At 33.5% G+C, this 13,923-nt stretch overlaps 1 protein-coding gene across 3 annotated transcripts in view; it reads right to left on the bottom strand.

Moving 5' to 3' along the window:
• The window catches only part of LOC149779592 (DNA mismatch repair protein Mlh1-like), a 302,826-nt gene that overhangs the window by 111,162 nt on the left and 177,741 nt on the right, over window positions 1-13,923 (bottom strand). For all 3 annotated transcript variants that reach the window (XM_089940364.1, XM_089940363.1, XM_089940362.1), the window contains exon 13: window positions 11,731-12,031. In XM_089940364.1, coding sequence (XP_089796490.1) covers window positions 11,731-12,031 — 301 coding nt within the window. The remainder of the gene's footprint in view (window positions 1-11,730; window positions 12,032-13,923) is intronic.

Here is a 13,923-nt window from a genome sequence, read left to right as displayed (position 1 = left end):
AAATATGAACTTAGTTTTATAGAATCAAATCCAAAAATAATCCAAGAATAATCCACGAATAAAATTTTACATGTCCTAATAACAAAATGTTCTAATGATTTCAAGTTAGAGTACTGTCGAATAATCCAAGATGGAAGACGATGACGCATGCTGTAATCTGTAGTGTTTAAGTCTACAGTTCCTTGTAGAAACAAGAAATATCACTCCATTTTTGGAAATCTGAATAAATTTTTATAAAAACTGTCCTTATTCAGAAATTTCACATGAGCACATGTATTTTCCAGGAAAAAAGAATTAATCCTTTTTGAATTCAAATAATTTGAAATAACTCCAAACAGCACAACATACACCTTCCAGTGTAAAGAAAAAGCCCAACTAACACTGAGAATATCTTTCCAAAACAAGGTTATATCGAATTCAAAAACGCAAAAAGGGGGTCACTTGATCATGTTCCAGAACCTTGTTAAAATTATGTACTTGTTAAAGATCACATACACCCAGTGTGACCCTGACAAAATCCAATCATTTTACTCTAAGAAATAAAAAAAGAATTTAAAAATTGTTTACATCTTAAACACATAGTCCCATCATGACCTCGACAACTACCAATCATTTTAAAATAAAAATAGAAATTATTTACATGGTTGTTACTAATTTTGAATCAAGGTCAGGATCTAGGTCAACACCTGGTGTTTACTAAAACAGTCAAGGTTAAACTATTTTCTGGAAAAAGTATCATCTCTTGTGAATAAATTTACATTACAATAGCATGTAATGAAAAATAAAAAATCATAAAAACTGACAAACAAACAATTAAATCGAAATAAATATATATTAAATCACATATAATTAAAACAAATATACATAGCAAAACCTATATTTTTTCTTTTGCTGGTTTTGCTTAAGTTTGTACATTATACTCATAATGACACATTTCAAGCATGCTATATGCATTTTGTACTACCTAGAGTGTGTTTTGGATTTTAAATGCAGCTTTAAAAAAATTTCAGTCATATCACTACCTTGTCTGCTGTGTGACAATTTATAGTGATGTCTAGCACTGGGGCATCATGCCGCAGACATGTAGCATCATGTCCCACCAGGTCACATTATCCTGACACCAGGCCGACCAATCCTAACACTAACCTCTTAATGCTGAGGGCCAAGCGAGGCAGCTACTAGTACCATTCTTAAGTCTTTGGTATGACTTGGCCTGGGTTAAAACCCACGAGCTCAAATATCTAAGGCGAACCACCTAGAAACATCAAGCTTGGTTAAGGGACGCATCCTAATTGATACACCCTTATTTCAAGAAGGGGCCTTTGTGATAGATATTATAAGCCTTACTGGAATTTCTTGTTTGAAGGCAATTTTATGTTTAGGTTAAAATCATGAAATTCTATAACTGAATGCATCTGTTAGTACTACACCCTTGCAACCAAAGACCACTGTGACCCACACATCTTATGCTGATTAATGCAGGTCAAGTATTTGTCTTTAGCTCATGACCACATAGATTGTCTCATGCTATATACATAATTTTATGACCAGTGGAGATGGAGTAGGAATAAATACGTTCATTTAGTGGTAAACATTCCATATTAAAGCTTGTTTTATTTCTGTAGGTTGTAATAGCATTTTGACACATTGGCTATATCATGCAGAGGAAGTGGGAGCTAAGTGCCTTTCCCATAGATGCGATGTGGCAGCTAACCTGGGCTTATACTGAACCTTTGATCACTGGATTACTAGTCAGATGATCTCCAGACTGAGCGACCATAGCTCCCATATTAATAACTGTACAAATGCATACTGTGACAAGTTACCCTCAACAGGTTAACTGTATATTGTACATATGACAGAGTATTCGAGCCTGCCAAAACTTTCTGGTCAGAAATCCTGAGATTTTTATTTAGTACCTGTCTTTTATCTGGCGATCTGGTAGGCCTGTAGAAAAACTAAGAAGGACGTGCCGATAAATCTATCATAACTATATTTTGTTTTGACTGATAGTAATAAAAAAAAATGGCCAATTATGTGTACAAGATATCCAAAATCACCTCCAAATATCTATCTGGGATGTTGATTGGTTATGTTAATCCTATCAAATTTATCATAACAAACCAACACACTATTTTTGTTTCCTGCATTTGGCTAAGTGCTCAAGAACTCGATAACCAATCTAATGTGTAACATACGCCCAAATAAGTGTCCACAATTTGGGAACCTGAAATCCACATTTTTTATACAAATCATGAGATGCAGCTAAAAAGACAGAGTAGGCCTGGTAATTAGAGTAAGGCAATATATGCATTTCATGCGAACATTTAGCTGTAGTGGATAATCAAGGTAGTGGATAATCAAGGCAATTACTGATGACTGAAATATGCTTCCAATAGTGGTTATACATGGCTGTCACTCTGAGGTTATTCAAAGTCTGTGACTTTCATTCAGTACAATATGGCTTCTAGGGTAAGACAATGCTAAAAGGTTTCTGATACAGATAGCTTTACTGTCTTTAATGCCCTGCCACAGGCGTCAACATTTCACTGTCAACCATTTAAGTCTGAGTCAATTTTCTGCATGATAATTAATGTTTCCAATGACTAATGGAGACTACTAAAAACTTCACAGCAGTGAACTATGCAAACATTGATTACACTGTGGGTTTTATGTCATTTTTTCAGCACACAATATGCTATACATGGTGGCCAGTTTAAGTGGTGGAGGAACAACATTTGAAAACCCTTGGAAGAACCATCAACCCAAGGGAAGATACTGGCAAGCTTTCTCACAGACCCACACTGGTTGAGCCTAAGACTCGAACTGCAGACAAAGGTGAGATGGCAGTGATCATTAAAGGCAAGAGCTTTACACCACTCAGCCACATGGGATCCCAACAAATCGTTATACAATTTCAGTTAATTTGAATGAAACATCTAACTACCAATTTGTATGACTCAGGAGGTTTTCTAAGAAAATGACCAAAAAACAAACCATAACTAAGAGAAAAGGAGCTGAATGCAAAGGTAAGCATAAATCAGTAAACCATGAAATAGGTCGTGACTTAGTTTTTGCTGATAGTTATAGTACTCCATATAATGCAAATGTATGCCAAGTTTTTTTTACTCCAAAGGCAATAGGTTAAAATAGTTCAGTGACCTAATTTTCAATGACAAGTGTAGTGCTTCCTCCACACCAAAACATCTGCTTAAGAAACTCTACAAGTAATAGTGTCTTAAGAAAATGACCTAAGCATAAACCTGAAATGTAAGAAATTGAGCTAACACAAAGGTTAACCAAAATATCATTGTACCATGAAACACAGTTCATAGTGATACAATTTTTCACTGAATGCTGTAATATTCCTTGAGGTGCAGTTATGTAACAAATTATAGGACTCAATAAGCAATAGTGGGTGAGAAAATCAGATAATGCAAAGGTTCACTAACATCACGGTGACAGTGACATAATTTTCACTGAACGGTGGAGTACTCCAAAATGATGCTGCTAAATGTGAGTAGTAATGCCCAAACAAACCACATAAACACAAGCTAGATCACCAGAACATGAAATGATGGTCACAGCGACCTAGTTTTCAATAAGGGTTGTCACACTAAGTTACGTGACTCCAGAGGAAAAAGTGTCTGAGAAAATTGTAAATTGTATGCAAGAGTATAAATGGAAGACAATATGAATGGACTGACAGGCAGACATTATTAACTGATGAGCTCTAACTGCTTTCCAAACTGCGCAAAAATCTTTCCTAATAGTATAGTAGACTGTTTTGCTTGAAGTGGATGAGACAATTTATTCAATAGTCTCTTTAGAAATTACAGAGTGGAAAAGAGAATTGCTGTGCTGTATATCTTAATTTAGCATCGATTCATTTACGCCTCCCCCCTCTGTCTATTCTCAAGTGTCTTGATGTTTACTTCAAAATGCAGCAAGTTATACCCATAAAAAGATTTTATTTAATTATAATACTTTTAGGAATGATATCCAATACAGTAACATTCTTATTAACCAATGTATTTTTGTCATTATGGCATTGTTAAAAAGCTTAATCACTCAATCTGAGTGTGTGTGATTTGGAATTTTAACGTAGCTTCAAAAAAATTCAGTCATACTGCTATGATGTCTGCAGTGTGGCAGTTTAAGGTGATGTCTAGCACTGAGGCATCATGCCACAGACATGTAACATCATGTCTAAGCCAATCACATTATCCTGACTTGGCCAGGGTTTAAACTTACAACCTCCCACATCAGAGGTGGACACTCTAACCACTAGGCCACTGGAGCAGCCTCAATCTGAAATATTAATAATCCAGACATGCCAAAGTGGAAGACTGGATTTGTAAAGTGGGATTATCACACACGCTTGCCGCCAACAATTACAATCTATTAATGCCATCATTTTTTAAATAAAAGTTTTTCTTTTTCAGAAAACAATAACCTCTGTGTGTGTGTGATGTATGAAAATAATATGGTGAGTTTGGGAATTGACCCAGCTATTTTATCATATACATGAATTTTTCTTGTGCACAAAAAAATCTTAACAAGTACGAAAAAAATTGTAAAAAGTTGCTTATCATTTTGAGGAAGAGATCGCGTATGAATAATACAAGACAATCGTGGCTTGGCTCCTGAAATTTTATATGTATTTTTTCCTATGTACATTGTAAAAACAAAAGGAATTAGTTGTAGTTTGGTCCACTGTAGCAGTTACGTACTTTTATTTGCCTTCAAAAGTTGGTCAAATGTAGCTATTCAGACCAACATGCAGATCTCCATTTTTTAATTTTTTTTATTCCCATGACATTTCTGGTGGTGGAGTAATGCTGCCTTCTACGCATGTGTCAGAATTTTTTTTAATAAAAGGTCAACAGATGATGAATACACAGGTGTTCTGTTCTGACAGGGATTACTACAGAAAATATGAGTGATCTGAAGGATGTAATTCTATGCGTGAAAAGAAGAGGAATTTGACTTACCATCAACATAGAGGTCAGTAAAAATGAATATATTAAGTACTAGCGAGTGGCCGATAATCTAACACTGTTTTATCCAAAAGATCCATTATGAGATAGTGCATTATGAGACGGTGCATTATGAGATAGTGCCTTATGAGATAGTGAATTATGAGATAGTCCATTATGAGATAGTACCTCATGTGGTTAATCTCTGCTACCAGTAATGTAAAAAAACAAAAAAAGTGATGATATCTCAAAGAATACAGTACACAGATCCTATGGTGGATATAACAATGCAATGCTAAGATGGTTTGTCAATATGAACAGATTTTTAAAAATCTAGCAATAGATAAATTTTGGTGCATTTTATATCAAGTCTGCAGCTTCCCTTCATGATGCCTCTGAATTTCTTCATGCCAAACCCAAGGTTGTAGATACAAGTTTAAACAGTCAGTAATGTTGGGGGAAAAAAAATCACCAAATGGTATATTTTGTCACCAGGAAGGAATAAAAACCGCAATTTGCATGATCCATGAATAAACTTTTTACACATTATTTTTCATACTTTCAAGAAGAAAAAACATTTTTTTTTCAAGTACAAGAAAAATACATATATATGAAATTGTAGGAACCATACCATCATTGTATTATATTAGAATTCATTCTCTTCCCCCAAAATGATAACAAACTTTTTACATGTTAATTTTTGAACTTCTAAGAAAGAAAAACAACGTTTGTGTCAGGAGAGAAGTACATGTATATCGAATTTCGAGAGCCATGCCACAACCATGTTATATCCAAGTTATAACAGAGTGTGCTATAGCGGGGTCACACTGTACTTAAAGAGCGCAAGCTTAGCCTCTACATAAGTACCTGCCTATCACAATGAAGCCAAGAAAAGGTGTCTGACAATATTTGTGATTAGACCATGACGACTTAAGAGACTATGATGGAGGATTTTAGAACTTTATCCAAAAAATAGGATTAATTCTCTGACTTTGTACCAGATGGTAAATTAGTGATATTTACAGGATACTGTGAACTAAAAAAATGTGGACTTAACTTTCACTGTTGTTTATTCTGTAACAAGTATGGAAATAACATATTATGGAATACTGTGAATTAGATTGTTCTAAATTACATTAATGTGGACTTAATTTTCATTGTTGTTTATTTTATAAGACTTAACTTTCTTTGTTGTTTATTTTATAAGACTTAACTTTCTTTATTGTTTATTTTATAAGACTTAACTTTTTTGTTTATTTTAAGACTTAGCTTTCTTTATTGTTTATTTTATAAGACTTAACTTTTTTGTTTATTTTAAGACTTAACTTTCTTTGTTGTTTATTTTAAGACTTAACTTTTTTGTTTATTTTAAGACTTAACTTTATTGTTTATTTTATAAGACTTAACTTTTTTGTTTATTTTAAGACTCAACTTTCTTTGTTGTTTATTTTATAAGACTTAACTTTCATCACTGTTTATTTTATAAGACTTAACTTTCATTGTTTTTACTTTATAACACAACTTTCAATGTTGTTTATTTTATAAGACTTAACTTTCATTGTTGTTTACTTTATAAGACTTAACTTTCATCACTGTTTATTTTATAAGACTTAACTTTCATTTTTGTTTATTTTATAAGACTTAACTTTGTTGTTTATTTATAAGACTTAACTTTTTTGTTTATTTTAAGACTTAACTTTGTTGTTTATTTTATAAGACTTAACTTTCATTGTTGTTTACTTTATAAGACAACTTTCATTGTTGTTTATTTTATAAGACTTAACTTTCTTTGTTGTTTATTTTGTAAGACTTAACTTTCATTGTTGTTTACTTTATAAGACTTAACTTTCTTTGTTGTTTATTTTGTAAGACTTAACTTTCTTTGTTGTTTATTTTATAAGACAACTTTCATTGTTGTTTATTTTATAAGACAACTTTCACTGTTGTTTATTTTATAAGACAACTTTCATTGTTGTTTATTTTATAAGACAACTTTCATTGTTGTTTATTTTATAAGACTTAACTTTCATTGTTGTTTATTTTAAAGGACTTAACTTTCAAATTTGTTTATTTTATAAGATAACTTTCATTGTTAATTTTATAAGACAACTTTCATTGTTTATTATATAAGACTTAACTTTCAAATTTGTTTATTTTATAAGACACAGTGGGCTAAAATGTAAAAGAAAAATTAGCCATTTTTTGATCTAGAGATTAAAAAATGTTTCTATACCACTGCAAAGAGAAGTAATTTATATTTTTGGGTGGATCAATTGGTCATCTGCATATATCTGCATTAATCAAGGTTGAGTGACTTTGATGAGTTTTTCCACTGCATCTTCACAAAGTACACATCAGACAGTTATAAACTTTGAACACATATTTCAGTGTCTTTTCATTGTTATTCTAATTTTGATCAGGCAAGCAGGATTGGGTGTGAAATTCAATCTTAAAAAGGGTTTTCAAATTAAAGTTACCAAATTTTCTTTATTTGTTGTTAAATCCTGTCAGGTTTTAGCTACAATTAAGATTTGCTTCCCAAGAAAACAGTGACAGAGGTTCAAAATACTGCAGTTGCAAAAATTGCATGATGAAATCAGGCTTTAGAAGACTTGTATGTTGACTATGTTGTGGATGCAAATTCTTGTCAATCTATAATGAGCATATTAATTTGGGCAAGAGAAAAATTTATTAGATTTATGGGGACAGGTGCTTGTTAAATCACTATACTGCAATGATTTCTAATGTCTGTGTCGGGAGAGGAAGTGAATCTTAATTAAGCCTTTGTTTATTGAGCAGCCAGACAGACTGTTAGGAAAAGGTTAACTTCGATTTTATATCGGAACTGTCAGAAGCTGAGTTTTTCCAGATCTGTTGTTTGGAATTATATAAGTCAAGCTGACCCCAATTTTGGCACCTAGCTATAAAAGGCGGTAAATTATTTAATCCTGATTGGTTATGCTAAATAAGGGGCGTGGTTCCCACACAAAAATTTCTTGGGATTAAATTATCTCATCGAAAGAAATCTAGTCAGTCTGCAATTTTCCTGCAAGAGTGAAAATATAAGGGACTCCGAAAGTAAATTTGGAAGAAGTTCTCTCGTAAAACATTGGTCAAAGGGACTGGATGTCTGGAAAGTCAACGGACACAATTTTGGCCGTAGAAGCAAAAAAAGCTTGAAAGCACAAGGTATTTGCATCAATTTCATGTAGTTCATTGATATCAATATAATGATTTGCTTAAATTTAATTGTTTATATTTGCATGAGTTGTTTAAATTCGTAGATCAATATTTTTGATATGCATATAACTGTGTTGAGTTCAGATATCTGAATTCGTACAATGATCTTCTTTATATAAGTTTGACGAATTGTTTGGATTTGTTGTCCTGATTGTTATAGAATCTAAGAATTTCATGCTAAAGACTTGAATGTGTGTATTTGCTGAAAATAACGTACTTAAGCCATATAATGAATTTCATTCATTCATTTGTGTAATTGAGACGAGAATGGAACCATTATGTCTCATATAATGTTAATGGGAATCAGTGATGAAATACCCCCTAGGAAGTACATGTACATTAATCTTGTGAAACTAGACAGCCTTTGGTTTGTTTGAATTCCGATATAACAACGACATAACGAAAGGGGAGTAATGATCAGTTCCCAGTAGGACAACTGACAGAATATTTAGACTGTCTCTTTATTTTGTAAGGGGAAATAGCTCCATGGATGTATCCACAAACGTATCCACTGAAGTATCTATTTACATATCCACTTACCTACACAAAGTTTGAGGGCCAAAAAGAGGCAAGGCAGTAGGGACGTCAGAAAAGGGAAAAAGCGAAAGGACCTAGAGGAACCACCATAGTGAAGTCAGAGAGGACCAGAATAAGCAGGTTATGAAGGTGTACAAGGCAATGACTTCGATTGTTTGCTCGATTATATGATGAACTAATTCTATAATTTAAAACAGATCAGCTATTTATATAAATATATTTGTGTTTGAAATTTGGTGAAAGATTTATTCCAAAAAGAAGTGTATCTTCCTAATGTAATGTATTATCACAGTTGTTTATATAATTGATTAAATTTTTGTTTTCTATGTATGGGGCCTTGTGTCATTCTGTTCTATATATCTGCTCAGATCTCTATTTATTCCATCTATAATTTCACACCTTATTTTAATTTTTACTCGATCTGGGCAACAATACCGAGGGTGATCACCCTCTAGATAACGATAGCCAAATAAAGTGAACACCTTGTAAGAAGGTACAACCTCATAATACCACACCACCAGTAGCAACCGCTACATGGGCATTTTTCAGCACACAATAGGTTATACACAGCAGCCAGTAGAACTGGCATAGGAAGAGCCTGGAATAAATCCCAGTAAAAACCAATGACCCATGAGAAGCTACTTGCCAAACTCTCTCACACACCCGTACAAGCCGTTCCTGAGACTAAAACCATGCCGAGTTGAGATGGCAGTGATTGGTAAGGGTGAGTGCTTAAGACCACTCGGCCACTCAGGGCTCCTTATCCTGATTATGATTATCATCAAACTTCAACATTAAGACATATCGTATATATTGGGACACAAAATAAAATCTTTTTTTTTCCTGTCCCAGAATTTATGGTGACACTTCTTTTCTTTGCAAAGCTACCTTTGAGTACTGAAAAGCTCTTCATTTTAGTTAACCCTTAAGACCTCATGGAGATTTCAGTCTAGATCAGGCACCTTCACACTATGACCAGATTTAGCCTGCAATCGGGTTTTATCCACTTATTTGCACCAGAGGGTGTTACTTTGAAAATCGCTTACATGGCCTGTGCCCTGCAGTAAGCTGCAAATGCCTGAGCTAAATCCTGTGAAGTCAAACCTTTAACTCAATGGTAAGCAATGCAAACATGGCAGGGAACTGATAAAATGTTATATAAGGTGGGGCAAGACATGAGTGAAAAGCCACAAGAATGACCCATTTTTCTTTTTTAAGCCCTTATAAAAAGTTTCCTTATTAAAAGTAATTACCAAATCCTTTCCATTACCAGAGGTATAATTACTGAATTACATGTTTCTTTATATCATGGAGTGGGTCTGTTTTATATCACATAAACCTGTAATGAGGCAGCAAGATGGAAAAGTTTATTGTGAAAAGAAACCTGTCCTGATTAAATTAAAACCCGATTTATCAGCTTTTTAATTGCATTTAAGAAAGGACAACGCTTGTTAAATTTGTTATGAACATGAGAACATGCAGACAGAATGGAGACACATCTTACAGATCCATATAAATAACCTGCAAACCTTGTAAAGGGATCCGATTTTGGGCCTTAAAATAGCACAGCATGTGGCTAAATGAATGTGCAATTATTACAAAAACTATAACAAAACCTGCCTAACCACACACATTCATTATAAAGGAAACCTCCATTTTCAAACATATACTTATTAAAGGCATCCCTATTATAAACAAGACCTGCTTAGAAAAGGAAATATTTACAAATCAGTATTTGTCTTTTTCTTATCTCTTTATCCTCTGTATTAGGGACAACTGTCCAGAAATGAAAGCTGTCACCTGAGTGCCTTCTAAAGATGGTTTTATATTACTTAGAAGTTGCATTTAAATTAATAAAGAGGAATAGTGAGCAATTTGCTCACATAAATATGCTTCTGCCTTTCCCACATCTCACCTCTACCTCATAAAGATGTTGAGTCTGTAGTAAAAACAAGAGTTCCTTGAAGGGAATGACGCCCTAATGAGCAAATGAGAATATCCAGGAATTCAAAGTAAGACTATTTCTTCCTTTTAACTGCTGAATGTTGCAACCAATTCTGCAACATTTTCAACAGAACTGTCAAAATGTTATTCTTCCTTTTAACTGCTGTGTGTTGCAACCATCTCTGCAACATTTTCAAAAGAGCTGTCAAAATTTTTGAAAATTCTACTGGGTACCCATTAATCCTATGTTCAGTTACAGGAGTACCTGATCAAAGGGAAAGTGTATTAAATGTGTATAAACCTGAAGTTAAGTTACTAGCTAATGTCATCTCCTACAAAGTCTAAGAATTCATCCTCAGTCTTGTCTGAGCCCCCTCCCCCCTCGTTTCCAATAGGCTAACCATCCTTGCTTTTTGTTTCCTACCCTAGCACTTTCCCCCATGTGCGAAGTACAGTATGTATGTATGTATGTGTGTGTATATATATATATATATATGTATGTATGTATGTGTGTGTGTGTGTGTGTGTATATATATATATATATATATATATATATATATATATATATATATATATATATATATATAATGTTAAAAATAACTACCTGCCTAACCTAATTTTAAAGCCAGTGAAACAGGAAACACACATTTCTAACATTTTGAAAATTCTCTAATCATCGTCAAGTAAATCGTCATTGCTATAGAATTCATACACCATCCATTTTGGCAACTGAGGGATAAATAACACAAACTCCATCATAAGGCAGGCATATGAAAAAATGGGGGACTGGTCCTAACATGGTATTTATTATACACTGCATTTTGGCAACAAGAAAAAGTGGAAAAAAACTAAAATACATTTTGAGGCGATGAACACAATAACTACTAAGCTTTGTCACAATTCATCAATAACTGTAGGACTAGTTGTACAAATATCTGATGGATGGACAGAAATGAGGATAACTATAAAGGTCTGCATGGGGATACAAATTCAGGCACATTAAAGACAGTTTTGTATTAAATATTCTCACCCAGAATTTCTCGTGGAGTCTGTTGCTTTATCATCATCTACTTCCATAGGCTGGAGTCTAGTTGCATCAGAAGCATCTCCCTTGATGCTTTTTGACTGACTATCTCTACTTTTATTGAAAGAAAGGCCTGGAGATGATTTGGCAGAAGAAACAACATCCTGACTGGGTGACCGATTATGGTGCCAATTCTGGCTGGTTGATGAATCTGAAGTGCTTGGCTTTGGATTGAAAAAAGCATCCAATTTCTGCTCTTTACTGTCTGTTCTAACCAACTGGTGGGCATACAACCTGCCTTCTGAGTCTGTCAAAAAAAAGTTTTTAAATTTCAGATTTCTGCTCTTTTTCTGTTGGACATTTATTTTTAAATGAATGTGTCTTCACATTCTACAGATTTCCTTAAAGAAACTCATTTCAAGTTTCTGCAAAATATTCTCACTTCATTTCTTGCAAATGAGGTCATACATATAAAAATCAATAACTGACAATAAAATAAGGGGGCCCCAAATGACCAAGTGATCTAAAGCACTCACCATTCCAGATCACTGCCATCTCACCTCTGTCTGCATGGGTTCAATTATCAGACTTGGCTAACATGGGTAAGTGAGAAAGCTTGCCAGTAGCTTCTCGTGGGTAGGTGGTTCTTCCTGGGGTTTTCCAGGGTTCTTCCTCCACCAGCTGTGTTTATGGTTAACACTTATTTCTTATTTCAGTTAACAATTTTATATTGCACAAGCTGCTTCAGATGTGGCAATTCAAAACAGCATGTCAATGTATCATTTCCAAAATTACCATTTAAATGGAAATGTATGAAATTTTTATAAGGTATGAAGTTTTCAGAAACCATGTATACATTTAAACTTTTATCTATACCAGGACACAACTTCCTGTAAGGGAGAGGAGAGCAAATGACTTTGTCCAAGCACAAATTCATTTAATTTTGGGAATTTGCTCATATCACATGTGTAAGTGTAGTAAGTGAATGAATTATTATAAGCATACAGCACTTATAAACAAAATGCCAATTCAACTATATATCACTTATAAGTGACATATAAGTGTAATAAGTGAATGGCTTACATTTCAGCTATGAGTACACTACATTTATAAGTAAAACGCCTAATCCCATAGTAATACTTCTCCTATACATCATGCGTAAGTGACCTATATGTAAAGTGAATAGTTGCTTATAAACTCTTGATAAGTAATGAATAAAAATACAAGCATCCTTTATGTCATATAAGCTTTTTATTTGCTGATTCATACATGCAAACCTACAAGCTGGGAAGGTTTTCCTGTCCCTCCAATCACTCAGAAATCTCCCACATATGCAAATATTATTGAAAAAATTGATTTTTCCATTATTTTTTTCACACCTTGCTTCTAACAGATAATGGAATTTAGTATTTTAATACTAAACATGTTAAAATAAACAGTAATTATCGACATCTTCATATAATGTGCATTGTTATACTCTCCTTAAGAGGGCCTCAAGGGAGAATAGTCCTTGACTAATGAATCACCCTCTATAAATAAAGCATTATTATTATTATTATTATTATTATTATTATTATTATATTAGTGCATTGTATTTAAAGTGATCTCATGGCAGTGATCTGGCTTAGGCTGAGCACGACAATTTAGTCTCAAATTTCAAAAAGCATAATACAATTAACATCCCTTTCATTCTATTGGCATGGTAGGTTGGTTTCAGTAATTTAAGTTTGTTGACAAAAGATTATGCTATATGTGCTCAGAAGTAATTCTCAAATGATTACAGACATTAACCAATAATAGGTGAATTACTCAGATGGCATAAAACCGTGTAGGTTCACCTTCAGTGTTTAAAATTTGTCATGACATATAATCATACACAATCTCCCAATGCTAAAATGCCAAAATCTATGAAACCAATATATTACACGAAATTAAATGATGAATTTAAACAGAAATTTCAGTGGTTGGAAAGTTCAAAGGATATGAATATACATTCCGCCCTTCCTGTAATGGTGATTTAAAATATGCCACAATGGCAAGAATAACATTACACATCATAGAGCAGATTGAATGCAACAATAAATATGCCATCACTGAAATGCATGTTCATGTCATGTGGATCAAATGCAGGTAAATATATATATCCCACAACACCGTTTGCTAACATTACAGCTAACATAATCTCCCACTTAAGGCAGC

The sequence above is a fragment of the Sinohyriopsis cumingii genome, chromosome 17 (genome assembly GCF_028554795.1).
Source record: "Sinohyriopsis cumingii isolate HCF-2022 chromosome 17, ASM2855479v2, whole genome shotgun sequence".
Classification (NCBI taxonomy): Eukaryota; Metazoa; Mollusca; class Bivalvia; order Unionida; family Unionidae; genus Sinohyriopsis; species Sinohyriopsis cumingii.
This window is presented reverse-complemented; position numbering and strand designations above follow the sequence as displayed.